The 13,317-nt window shown below is 41.0% G+C and overlaps 1 protein-coding gene across 2 annotated transcripts in view; it reads left to right on the forward strand.

Annotated features, from left to right (window-relative positions):
- arfgef2 (ADP-ribosylation factor guanine nucleotide-exchange factor 2 (brefeldin A-inhibited)) overlaps positions 1-13,317 on the forward strand; it is a 38,539-nt gene that overhangs the window by 872 nt on the left and 24,350 nt on the right. For both annotated transcript variants that reach the window (XM_029719573.1, XM_029719574.1), the window contains exons 2-3: positions 11,285-11,315; positions 11,568-11,691. In XM_029719573.1, the coding sequence (XP_029575433.1) occupies positions 11,285-11,315; positions 11,568-11,691 (155 nt within the window). The remainder of the gene's footprint in view (positions 1-11,284; positions 11,316-11,567; positions 11,692-13,317) is intronic.

The following is a 13,317-nucleotide window of genomic DNA, read 5'->3' on the forward strand; positions in this document are numbered from 1 at the left end:
ATAGTTTTACACACCCACGCATTGCTTTTGTGCTTTGTTTTTTTTAGAGAAAAAGACTGCTAAATTGTAAACATGTTGGAGACATGGCAGCTGTACATTTTTACTGTTAATGAGTACACGTGTGTATTTTACTGTAGTTGAATGCCGTTCTGAACTAGCAGTAATAATGACCATAGTTGCTGTTGTCCAAAAAAACACGAGGTTCTTGAGCAGGGTCTAACCCAGTGATGTGTGTAAACCCATCATTGGTCTAATCTAGAAGAATTTCTAGCTCGATGTTTTAAGCTACCAGAAATTCCAGTTGGGTGATGGCATACTTCCGGGAACTTTGAAGCCTATTGTTCAGTCTCTCCCTCACTTATTTTGAGATGGAAATAAGTTTGCGCTTTGACCCGGTCCTGCACTGTACATTATTTATGATTCATGGCAGGTAGACAAGCAATGGTTTCCTATTCACCACTTAGATTCCAGGCGACACATTGTCACAGACAGGTAACCCCATACTGAAGTAGCTCCAGATTCATCAGGTGGGTAAATGTTGACTTTTCTCCCATTAAATGAATCTCTCCATATTTACATTACCCAGCCCATTCATAGACTATCATATTTGGTACACTAAACAGTTTACTTAGGCTCTAGTCTATTCATTGCATACTTCTCGTTGGCATAGATGTTGCGTTCATCCTGGTTTGGAGTGGTGTTGGGAGAACCTGCCTGCCTGTCACCGCTACGCTTCATTGCCCAAGTTCTTTGTTATAATGAGCATTGTTAATCTGATAACATGTTATAATGAGAATGCCACAATGAATCCTTATCCTCCTCTGACAAATATTAGCCACTCTTTTTCACAAACTGAGTGGCCAATGGACTGTGGTTCCCCCTAGTTTGTGTACGCACACACATGACATTGAGCAATTAGGCTAAATGTCCTGGGGGGGGGGGTTCCACTTCCAACAGATACTGTCTGGCACCATAGTTTGTTCATTTGCGCTTTACTGCACTGTAATGTATCCTAGGTTGTGACATTTAGACTATTGCACAAGTTGTATATCCTGATTATATTTTAAAAGGGAGATGAGATGAGCGACTGGAGGTGTCCAGTGGTGCAATAATTATAATGCTGCTTCCACATATAATGGAATGTTTATGGATCCCACATATAATGGAATGTTTATGGATCCCACATGTAATGGAATGTTTGTGGATCCCAGATGAGCCTTGGGAGATTGAGGGCATCTTTTTTTTCCCCTTTCTGATTAAGAAGTTTTCACATGTACAATACAGACACACAGAGAGCACACAGTTGAGGGGCACAGGGTCAAGCTGCAGTTGAGATAACAACTGCCGTAGGCTATTTCCTCAGTCCATAGTCTATGCTGCCTGTTCTGCTGTTAGGCATGCCTTGCCTTGAGAACAACTTTGTGTGTCAGCAGTTGCCAAGAATATCAGTATGTGGAGTCCTTGGGTATAGCAGCAGTTGGTCATCTGGATGTGTGTGATACAGCCCTTGATCACATCTGGCCTTGTATGCTAATGCTTAGGCCTAATACATAAGCAAAATTGTGACATTGACTGGTGCATTTAGGCCTGTTTCGACAGAGCCGTTATGAGCACAGGCCCTTGTGTCACAACTTTGGACATATCAATATCAAGGGGATACGATTGTGTCTGGTCATTAGCTAGAGGTTTATGGGTTTTGCGGTGGGGGGAGTGTAGGCCTACTTTAATTTAAATTCGCCTAACAACATAATCTCAATTGTTTGAAGTCCGTTTGATTTGTTTTTGCTAATGTAACTGTATAAATGGGTATGTTGATACTGTCATTTCTATGCTACTGAAATGAATTGAGTCACAGAGGAGACACTTCTGAGGGGTATAGTACAAACCAAGATCAGTGAGTTGGCTAGCTAACTTTGACAAAAACAACCAGAAAGAACTGTTGATTTTCTGGTTCGTTAGGAAACCTGAACAGGTACGTGTTTTGGTTGTTGAGTCAATTATACCATGCCTATTTCAAGCTTATTTTTCTAAAAGTTAAAATGTATTTCAGAACATGTAGGCAAGTTAGCTGGGGGAAATTCCACCATAACAGAGTGACGCTGGGACCCACTTTTTCTTTTTTCAATGTATGCCAACCAAAAACCATTAATTGGAAAGTTTAACAAATCATGCTCAAGTCTACTTTTAATAATTGCCACTGAACATTTTACTAAAACACATTTACTTGAGGAACAGTGCAGGTAGAAAGTTGGGTAACAGAATAACAATAAAATCTCATTCTGTTTTTTTATGTGACCACGTTCTCCAAAAACTCTTAATTATCTACTCCGAATTAAGATTCAAATATGTCTGCAGAAAGAATGTGGTGTCAGCTACGATATGATGTATTTTAGTTATTGAACCACAGTAACAGAAGTGGATCAAAACCTGGTAACAGAATGTCATCATGGGTCCTTGATTTGTACTATATAGAAATGCGTTCTTATGAATGTCATTCTCATGTGTCCTGAACTGGTACACAAATTTTGCAACCCTACTGGCATGCATAGTATTAATATCAGCCCTCTGATTACAATGTAGAGCATGATATACACTCTGTTCTGGACCAGCTGCAGCTTAACTAGGTCTTTCTTTGCAGCACTTGACCTTATGACTGGACAATAATTAAGATAAACTAGAGCCTGCTGGATTTGCTTTGTGGAGTGTGGTGTCAAAAAAGCAGAGCACCTCTTTATTATGGACAGACCTCTCCCGATCTTTACAACCATTGAATCTATATATTTTGACCATGACAGTTTACAAACTTAGGTAATACCAAGTAATTTACTGTCTTCAACTTGTTCATCAGCCACACCATTCATGACCAGATTCTGCTGAGGTCCAGAACTTAAGGAATGATTTGTACCAAATGCAATGCTCTTAGGTTTAGAGATGTTAAGGACCAGTTTATTACTGGCCACCCATTCCAAAACAGACTGCAACTCTTTAAGAGTTTCAGTGACTTCATTAGCTGTGGTTGCTGATGAGTGTATGGCTGAATCATCAGCATACATGGACACACATGCTTTGTTTAATGCCAATGGCAAGTCATTGGTAAAAATAGAAAAAAGTAGAGGGCCTAGAGAGCTGCCCTACGGTACACCACACTGGGGCTCCTGAGTGGCGCAGCGGTCTAAGGCACTGCATCTCAGTGCAAGAGGCGTCACTACGGTCCCTAGTTCGAATCCAGGCTGTATCACATCCGGCCGTGATTGGGAGTCCCGTAGAGCGACGCACAATTGCCCAACGTCGTCCAGTTTTGGCCGGTGTTGGCTGTCATTGTAAATAAGAATTTGTTTTTAACTGACATGCCTAGTTAAATAAAGGAAGACATTTTTATTTTTTTATTTATATACATATATATTTATTTTCAATGACATATATGACATTAGAGAAGCTTCCATTAAAGAAAACCCTCTGAGTTCTATTAGATAGCTCTGAATCCACGATATGGCCGAGGTTGAAATGCCATAACACACAGAGTGGTTCCTCCTTTAAAAGTTGTGAGTTTACGCAGCGGTTCTTAGAGATACCCAGCGCAACGGCTTCATTGCTCCAGACCACAGCAGGGTGGAGTTAGAGCACTCATTATGCTTTTGGGTCCCAAGGTTTTTATGTGACCAATCATATTGAGTGGTTCCTATGACGAATTTGACGTTATGCCACCCGTCGCTGGTGACTTTCTTAAGCAAAGATGTCTGACAAAAACATTACGGTGGAAGCAAATGTAAGTAATTATAATGTCATAACGAGTCAAGCAAAAAATGTACAATTGAGAGGAATATGTTAGTCTTACATGCTGACCGGACACGTCGCGTGCGCGAGCGTCGCAAAATAAATTTAGAAATCCATGTTATTCAATTATTGCACCCACACTGCTCGCACGCACCAACGAGCGTCTGCGATGCCAAGTGCTAAAATAGAACTCCTTTCTATTTCTAACGCAGATCGCGCTGCAATTCCTGCCTCTCCCATCTCCTCATTGGTTTATAGAAGCAGGTACCCACGTGCCATCTCCTCATTGGTTATACCCACGTGGGTGATTGAAAGACGAACTGTTTTGCCGTTGTCGTGGTAATACTATGAAAGTTTAGATGCCAATCACCATATAAGTTCAAAGATGAAAAAGCCTGGAAGGAGGAGAGATGACTAGAAACGATTCGGTTGGCCATTTTATGTGTGGATTAATTGTCGGAGTAGAGGACCTTGTGCAGTTCAGGTAAAATAACAACTCAATGTTTATATCCCAGGACAAATTAGCTAGCAACAGCAAGCTTGCTAAATAGGACAAATTAGCTAGCAAGTGCAAGCTAACTAGCTAAATTGCCATACATGTTTAATGCTTTTCGACCTGTCCCCAAATTAATGTCATTGGTTCAGAGTTTGTTTTGATATTTTAACCTGCGTGTTGTGATCGCGTTTGGTGTAGGGGGACAAAATACATTTTTGCACGCGCGCAGACGGTTTGGGTTCCGTGTTAGGGATCGGCGTCCCGTCAACGGGACACTTGTAAATCATGCAGCGCCTTGTGTCAAGATTGCAGATTTTAGAGAAGCAACAAATGTCGGTACATATAAGTGTCTTATATCGGCTGAAAGCTTAAATTCTTGTTAATATAACTGCACTGTCCACTTTACAGTACCTATTACTGCGAAAAAATGCCATGCTATTGTTTGAGAGCTCCTAACAAAAAATTTCACCGCGATAGGTTCTGAAGGTGAAATGTGTACTTACACTCTGATTTATCATCCAAAGGGTCCCAGAGATAACATAGTGTCGTTTTGTTAGATAAAATAATTTTTCATATCCTAAAAAGGTCAATATAGCATGCATGATCGATTTTGTATTTCCACTCGTTCAATTTGCAAAGAAAGGAATCAGTGAAAATCTCACCCTAAACGTTGTTTCAACCGGTCAAAACGCATTCGTATGTATTCCTCAGAGATCCTAGAACGTAACGAGACTTCACTATATCATTAGGGGTGAGGTATATCCTATAGGACACCATATTTGGTCAGAGAGCGACGCCTTCATGGCACGCCAATGACGCGGGCGGTGTTCACTTGAACGACTCTAACTTTGTCAAATTAAGCACCAATCGGGGACAAACAGAGCTAGCTAGATAGCCAATGAGCTTGGCTTTACGAGAGTATCCAGAAACCATGTATCGGTCGTAAAATGTAGCTACTAACCTTGTACTACAGTATGCCTTTTCATTTTGGACAAAAATTATACGAATATTCAGAGTTATGAAGTTATGAAAACTGGTTGTTTTGCAAATGTTGAACTTGTAATATGGCTACTAATACTGGAAAAGCTAAATCAGTCCAAGTATACAGATTTGACAATATTCTTGCAGAAAAATGTAATATGAATGCAACGGTCTCCTTCACGATTTGCCCAAATGTACCTGGGTGACTTCACACTAAATGTCATGGAGAACGCTCATACTTCAAGTTATCCGTCTGAAACTTTGCACATACACTGCTGCCATCTTGTGGACACCATCGGAATTACAACCGGAGTGACGGCTAGAACTGGGACCTTTCTCTTCCATTTCAAAGATGTTGGTATTTAAAAGACTGGTTGGTTTTTTTCTTTGTATTTTCTTCTACCGGATCTAATGTTATATTCTCCTACATAATTATACATTTCCACAAACTTCAAAGTGTTTCCTTTCAAATGGTACCAAGAATATGCATATCCTTTCTTCAGGGCCTGAGCTACAAGCAGTTAGATTTGGTATGTTATTTTAGGCGAAAATTGAAAAAAGGGGGCTATCCCTGTAGAGACAAGCCATTGTGCATATTTTTTGTCATAAAGTTAATTTACGAAAATCGCTATTTGGCTAGTTTTTTTTTCAGTCATATCCAATACCAGGTGTATCAAACTTCATTCTTTGAATGATGCTGTGTCTGCATGTATGTATTACAAACACTTCAAGTGTTTACCGCTCCTGGGACATCAATGATTTCACATTGTAACTATGCAATAGACTAGAAACATGATTTAAGTAAAGGCTGATTTCTAATTCATATATACAGGGGGGAAAAACAGTACATTACACTTCCTATGCATATCTAACTCCCTTCATCTGCATTAATCTGAGGAGGTTCTCTCAGGCATGTGGACGATTGAAAACAGGGCAGCAAAGTTTGGCACCAGAGCGGTTTAGAGCATATTACTATTTGCCTGTGAATAACCAGACATTCATACAAACTTGCTAAGCTGAATTCTTGATGCACAACCGAAGGTGCTGCCATATCCTGCCAGCACGCCCACAAGCGAGCCATTCAGGCTGAGAATGACATGTGGAAGAGGGCGAGGAATGAGATGGGAGTAACAATCCAGGCTATTTGCTCTGAGAACGGCATAATAATGTAATGAAACAAGCAGGGAGCAGGTTTCGAACCCTCAACATTCTGGCCCGAAGTCCAGCACGCTATTGTCTGTGCCCAAATGTATTAATTGGGGTTGGGGCCGATTGTGGCTAAAAACACTATCATTTGGAATCTTTAACAAGGGGAAAAAGTATTATTATTAGTTTTTCGCAAGCGTGGCAGGCTGTGAATTCTGCTAACAACGTTTCTAGGATGGGCTATTAGCTGAACAATAGACTATTCGACCTTTACTAAAGTATTGTCTAATAGCCAAGCTATTGTGATCCAATGAATTATAAGTGAAATAATCTGTCTGTAAACTATTTTTGGAAAAATGACTTGTCATGTACAAAGTCCTAACCGACTTGCCAAAACTATAGTTTGTTAACAAGAAATTTGTGGAGTGGTTGAAAAACTAGTTTTAATGACTCCAACCTAAGTGTATGTAAACTTCCTATTTCAACTGTGTATGTATGTGTGTTGATATACTGCTCAAAAAAAATAAAGGGAACACTAAGATAACACATCCTAGATCTGAATGAATGAAATAATCTTATTAAATACTTTTTTCTTTACCTAGTTGAATGTGCTGACAACAAAATCACACAAATTGGATTTCCATTGATTATTTTTATCAACCCATAGAGGTCTGGATTTGGAGTCACACTCAAAATTAAAGTGGAAAACCACACTACAGGCTGATCCAACTTTGATGTAATGTACTTAAAACAAGTCAAAATGAGGCTCAGTAGTGTGTGTGGCCTCCACGTGCCTGTATGACCTCCCTACAACGCCTGGGCATGCTCCTGATGAGGTGGCGGATGGTCTCCTGAGGGATCTCCTCCCAGACCTGGACTAAAGCATCCGCCAACTCCTGGACAGCCTGTGGTGCAACGTGGCGTTGGTGGATGGAGCGAGACATGATGTCCCAGATGTGCTCAATTGGATTCAGGTCTGGGGAACGGGCGGGCCAGTCCATAGCATCAATGCCTTCCTCTTGCAGGAACTGCTGACACAGTCCAGCCACATGAGGTCTAGCATTGTCTTGCATTAGGAGGAACCCAGGGCCAACCGCACCAGCATATGGTCTCACAAGGGGTCTGAGGATCTCATCTCGGTACCTAATGGCAGTCAGGCTACCTCTGGCGAGCACATGGAGGGCTGTGCGGCCCCCCAAAGAAATGCCACCCCACACCATGACTGACCCACCGCCAAACCGGTCATGCTGGAGGATGTTGCAGGCAGCAGAATGTTCTCCACGGCGTCTCCAGACTGTCACGTCTGTCACATGTGCTCAGTGTGAACCTGCTTTCATCTGTGAAGAGCACGGTGTTGGGCTGTAAGCACAACCCCCACCTGTGGACGTCAGTCCCTCATACCACCCTCATGGAGTCTGTTTCTGACCGTTTGAGCAGACACATGCACATTTGTGGCCTGCTGGAGGTCATTTTGCAGGCCTCTGGCAGTGCTCCTCCTGCTCCTCCTTGCACAAAGGCGGAGGTAGCGGTCCTGCTGCTGGGTTGTTGCCCTCCTACGGCCTCCTCCACGTCTCCTGATGTACTGGCCTGTCTCCTGGTAGCGCCTCCATGCTCTGGACACTACGCTGACAGACACAGCAAACCTTCTTGCCACAGCTCGCATTGATGTGCCATCCTGGATGAGCTGCACTACCTGAGCCACTTGTGTGGGTTGTAGACTCCGTCTCATGCTACCACTAGAGTGAAAGCACCGCCAGCATTCAAAAGTGACCAAAACAATCAGCCAGGAAGCATAGGAACTGAGAAGTGGTCTGTGGTCCCCACCTGCAGAACCACTCCTTTATAGGGGGTGTCTTGCTAATTGCCTATAATTTCCACCGGTTGTCTATTCCATTTGCACAACAGCATGTGAAATTTATTGTCAATCAGTGTTGTTTCCTAAGTGGACAGTTTGATTTCACAGAAGTGTGATTGACTTGGAGTTACATTGTGTTGTTTAAGTGTTACCTTTAATTTTTTGAGCTATATATATATATATATATATATATATCATTTTCTTACCGAGCCTTTCCAAAAGTCCACGCAAGTTTCTTCAACTGTCTTCTGACTGTGATTAGAGCGATGTTGATGTTGTGCCGTGATGCCAGCAGATTCCAGATGACCTTTGCTGACCGCTCATCATCTTCATTCATCAGTGAGTCGATGGAAATGTAATGCAATGTAAAAATGTGCAGCATACAGTAAAGACCAACAGTCGATTTATTTAAGCGTTATTTTTAGCATTTTTAGCCTACTTTACAGTATTGTCGCCTACTGTACCTGTTTATTTTCCTGGGCTTTCGAGTTTGGCGTAAAACGGGCATCTGATGATAGTGTTTGCGAATAGCACTGTCCGTTACCAAAATCCCCAAGTCTAACAGTATTTTTGAAATATCTCCAGTAGATTTTCCGATCCTCCTTAAAGCCCTAAGCCCTATGCTCAGTTAATAAATGAATAGAGATCCTGGTCATAGTGCTACAGTATGTTGTACAGCATAATCAAAGTGAGGACAATCGGCGATCTGCTGTATACTTATAGCATATTGTAACCTGAAAGTCACACCTTTCCTCACCCCGCCCAAAACTCCACCCTTAAACAGCTGCTTTTTGAATGGTAACTGTGTTATCTAAAAAAATGACATTGCGACCAGAGAACAGACGAAATGGACTTCGTTTTCATCAAGCCAGCTATAAGCAAGTGATGTCTGCTAAATAATCAAGTTAGGTTTCTCCGGAAATAAAGAATTCTAAATAACAAACTGGCTTTATTTACAAATTAGTGAGAATGTCTCACCCCATGTTCAAGAATTGCCTTTTTCTCGCTCACTCTAGGTTAAATGAAAACGAAATCTCCAAAATATTGTTACTTTTTAAACAAAGGAATATTATTATTATTAATTAATTTAGAATTATATTAAAAAAACGTAGATATAAAAGCCTCTTTTAGATATTCTAAATGAATTAATAATAATATTGCTTTGTTTAAAAAGTAACAATATTTTGGAGATTTCGTTTTCATTTAAGTATGCGTGAGTATGATGGTTCGTTGTTAGCATTTCCTGCCTAAGTTTTCCCACTTTGCCAATGAAATAATCGGCAACATCAAATGGCTTATTCATCACAAAACCATCTGATTGGATGAAAGATGGAGTTTCTGCCCTTAATTTCATTTAAAGTAATTACAATTTTTCATATCATTGATCTTGGCTTCATAATACAGTTTCTTCTTCTTTTTGAGTTTAGTCACATAATTTCTCAATTTGCTGTAAGTCAGCCAGTCAGATGTGCAGCCAGACTTTTTAGCCACTCCTTTAGCCCCGTCTCTTTCAACCATACAGTTTTTCAATTCCTCATCAATCCATGGAGCCTTAACAGTTCTAACAGTCAGTTTCTTAACAGGTGCATGTTTATCAATAATTGGAGGAAGCAATTCATCAAGTGCAGGGTCTGGATGCTTTTTATTAATCACATCAACAAATATTTTTAACATCATCCACATAAGTCATTTCTCTGTCATTGTTATAATGAATTCCCATACAGAACTGATGTGCTCTCTAAATAAGTGCTGTCTTCTTGCCGTTGTCCTGTTTAAACTCCTCGAGCTGACCCTGGGTGAACTGTGAACTGTTCTTCAGGTCCTGGTCCTCTGGTCAGGTCGTCCATTCTTTTATTAGTTGATGTCATCAGTATTTGGACAAGATGCTGGAAGCTATTTTCTTGTTGTAACAACTGCTTGTAGAACTGTTTTTGTAAGTTTAAAAGATCCTTCACCTGTGATTGACACCACTCTCCTCAACGGTACTCCCACCGGTTTTGGTCTTTGTCATGGTAACAACATAGGTTACGCTGTTACTCCTTGCAGTTCCAGACAGGGCAGGTCACAGGGAAGACTGAAAACAACAACAACAACAACAACAACAACAAAAAGCAGGGGTCTAGACAGCCACAAGCCCGGGAAAATCCACAGTTCCAGCCACAATGGCTAACCGAGTCGCGGGCTGTGTTCAAGCTAGCTTGATAGGCTGCAAGCTAGCAATTTCTCGCATGAAATAGCCTTCATTTCTCAGAACAAGAATAGACTGACAAGTTTCAGAAGAAAAGTTCTTTGTTTCTGGCCATTTTGAGCCTGTAATCGAACCCACAAATGCTGATGCTCCAGATACTCAACTAGTCTAAAAAAGGCCAGTTTTATTGCTTCTTTAATCAGAACAACAAATTTCAGCTGTGCTAACATAATTGCAAAAGGGTTTTCTAAAGATCAATTAGCCTTTTAAAATGATAAACCTGGATTAGCAAACACAATGTCCCATTGGAACACAGGAGTGATGGTTGCTGATAACGGGCCTCTGTACGTCAATGTAGATATTCCATAAAAAATCTGCCGTTAACAATGTCTACACTGTATTTCTGATCAATTTGATGTTATATTAATGAACAAAACTTTTTTATTTTCTTTCAAAAACAAGGACATTTCTAAGTGACCCCAAACTTTTGTATGGTAGTGTATATACACATTGATTCTTGAATATGAATTGTGAATGCCTCATGAGCTTAGTTGAACTGTCGTACCCCACCAGAACCCAAAATATAAGCCTGGTTTATGCCAATGTTTGTAACATTGTTTACATTTACAATCAAAACATGCCTTAAACTATCATTTTGATATCTTGGATGGTCAGTCCTTGCATCCATAGCTCTGTCTTTGAATTTGAGTTGTTACATTTCTCCAGGCCCATCCCTCAGCGTTTTACTAAAACTGAGGCAGGGTGTACACTTTGTTTAGCTGCGGATTGTCGCTTTAAGGTAAATGTTCGGACATCGCTAATCTTGTTTCTTTTGTCTTCACAGATGAAATTAAAATCGAGCTTGAGAAGCAAAAGTAAGTTCCAAACCCTTTCCATCTTTTATATTTATATTTCATGGGCAAGTGATTGGTTTTATGCACCTATTAAGCAGTCACCACTGTTATTAGTGCTTTTTAAGTTAGTAATGTCCTGAGGCCTGCATGATTTAATCTGTATTACATTAACATTTTAGTCATTTTTCAGACGTTCTTATCCAGAGCAACTTACAGTGCATAAATATTAAGGTTATAGTTCATGTTGCCATTTACCTTTCCTTTGGCCTGCAGAGATGGCACAGTGGTCCCGCCCCGAGCAAACTACATCGAGGCTGACAAATATGTGCTACCTTTTGAGCTTGCCTGTCAATCTAAGTCCCCACGCATTGTCAGCACCTCGTTGGACTGCTTACAGGTATGTAGTGATGGGGGAAGAAGTTACATTGGGATATTATTTTGGATGATACAGTGCCTTCGGAAAGTATTCCGATCCCTTGTTAGGTTACAGCCTTATTCTAAAATTGATATACCGTAATTTCCGGACTATTAAGCGCACCTGAATATAAGCCGCACCCACTGAATTAATTTTTTTATTTTATTTTGAACATAAATAAGCCGCACATGTCTATAAGCCGCAGGTGCCTACCGGTACAGTGAAACAAATTAACTTTACACAGGCTTTAACGAAACACGGCTTGTAACAAAAATAAATAGGCTTTAACGAAACACGGCTTGTAACAAAAATAAATAGGCTTTAACGAAACATGGCTTGTAACAAAAAATAAAAAATTTGCAGTAAGCTTTTTGCACTGAGTCAATTCCTCACGCTGCTGTTTCCAACGTCTTATCATCGACTCATTAAGACCAAGCTCCCGTGCAGCAGCTCTATTTCCTTTTCCAACAGCCAGATCAATCGCCTTCAACTTGAAAGCTGCATCATATGCATTTCTCCGTGTCTTTGCCATGATGAGGGTGACAAAATGACTACCGTAATCAGAATGATGGGAAGTTTGAGAGCGCTCAATTTAATCTAAACAGTAAACAAAAAAGTTGTTTGACCTTAACCCGTTCGGCAACTTCATTGGTCTAATGAAAGCTTCATGCCGCCAAAAAACTGAGCACGTCACAGAATGTGTTTTTTTGGAGAGAAAAAAAATTGAAAGCGGGAAAAATCCATATATTAGCCGCGTCATTGTTTAAGCCGCAAGGTTCAAAGCGTGGGAAAAAAGTTGCGGATTATAGTCTGGAATTTACGGTAATAGTTTCCCCCCCCTCAATCTACACACAATACCCCATAATGACAAAGCAAAAACAGGTTTTCAGAAGTTTTTTGCTAATTTATAAAAAAAAATAACTGAAATGACATTTACATAAGTATTCAGACTCTTTACTCAGTACTTTGTTGAAGCACCTTTTGCAGCGATTACGGCTTAGAGTCTTCTTGGATATGACGCTACAAGATTGGCATACCTGTCTTTGGGGAGTTTCTCCCATTCTTCTCTGCACATCCTCTCAAGCTCTGTCAGGTTGGATGGGGAACGTTGCTGCACAGCTATTTTCAGGTCTCCAGAGATGTTCGATCGGGTTCAAGTCCGGTCTCTGGCTGGGTCTGAGGTCCTGAGCGCTCGAGCAGGTTTTCATCAAGGATCTCTCTGTACTTTGCTCCGTTCATCTTTGCCTCGATCCTGACTAGTCTCCCAATCCCTGCCGCTGAAAAACATCCCCAGAGTATAATGCTGCCACCACCATGCTTCACCATAGGGATGGTGACAGGTTTCTTCCAGACGTGACACTTGGCATTCAGGCCAGAGAATCTTGTTTCTCATGGTCAGAGTCTTTATGTGCCTTTTGGCCAACTCCAAGCGGGCTGTCATGTGCCTTTTATTTGGGAGTGGTTTCAGTCTGGCCACTCTACCATAAAGGCCTGATTGGTGGAGTGCTGCAGAGATGTTTGTCCTTCTGGAAGGTTCTCCCATCTCCACAGAGGAACTCTAGAGCTCTGTCAGTGATCATCGGGTTCTTGGCCCTTCTCCCCCGATTG

Source organism: Salmo trutta, chromosome 28 (assembly GCF_901001165.1).
Source record: "Salmo trutta chromosome 28, fSalTru1.1, whole genome shotgun sequence".
NCBI classification, from domain to species: Eukaryota; Metazoa; Chordata; class Actinopteri; order Salmoniformes; family Salmonidae; genus Salmo; species Salmo trutta.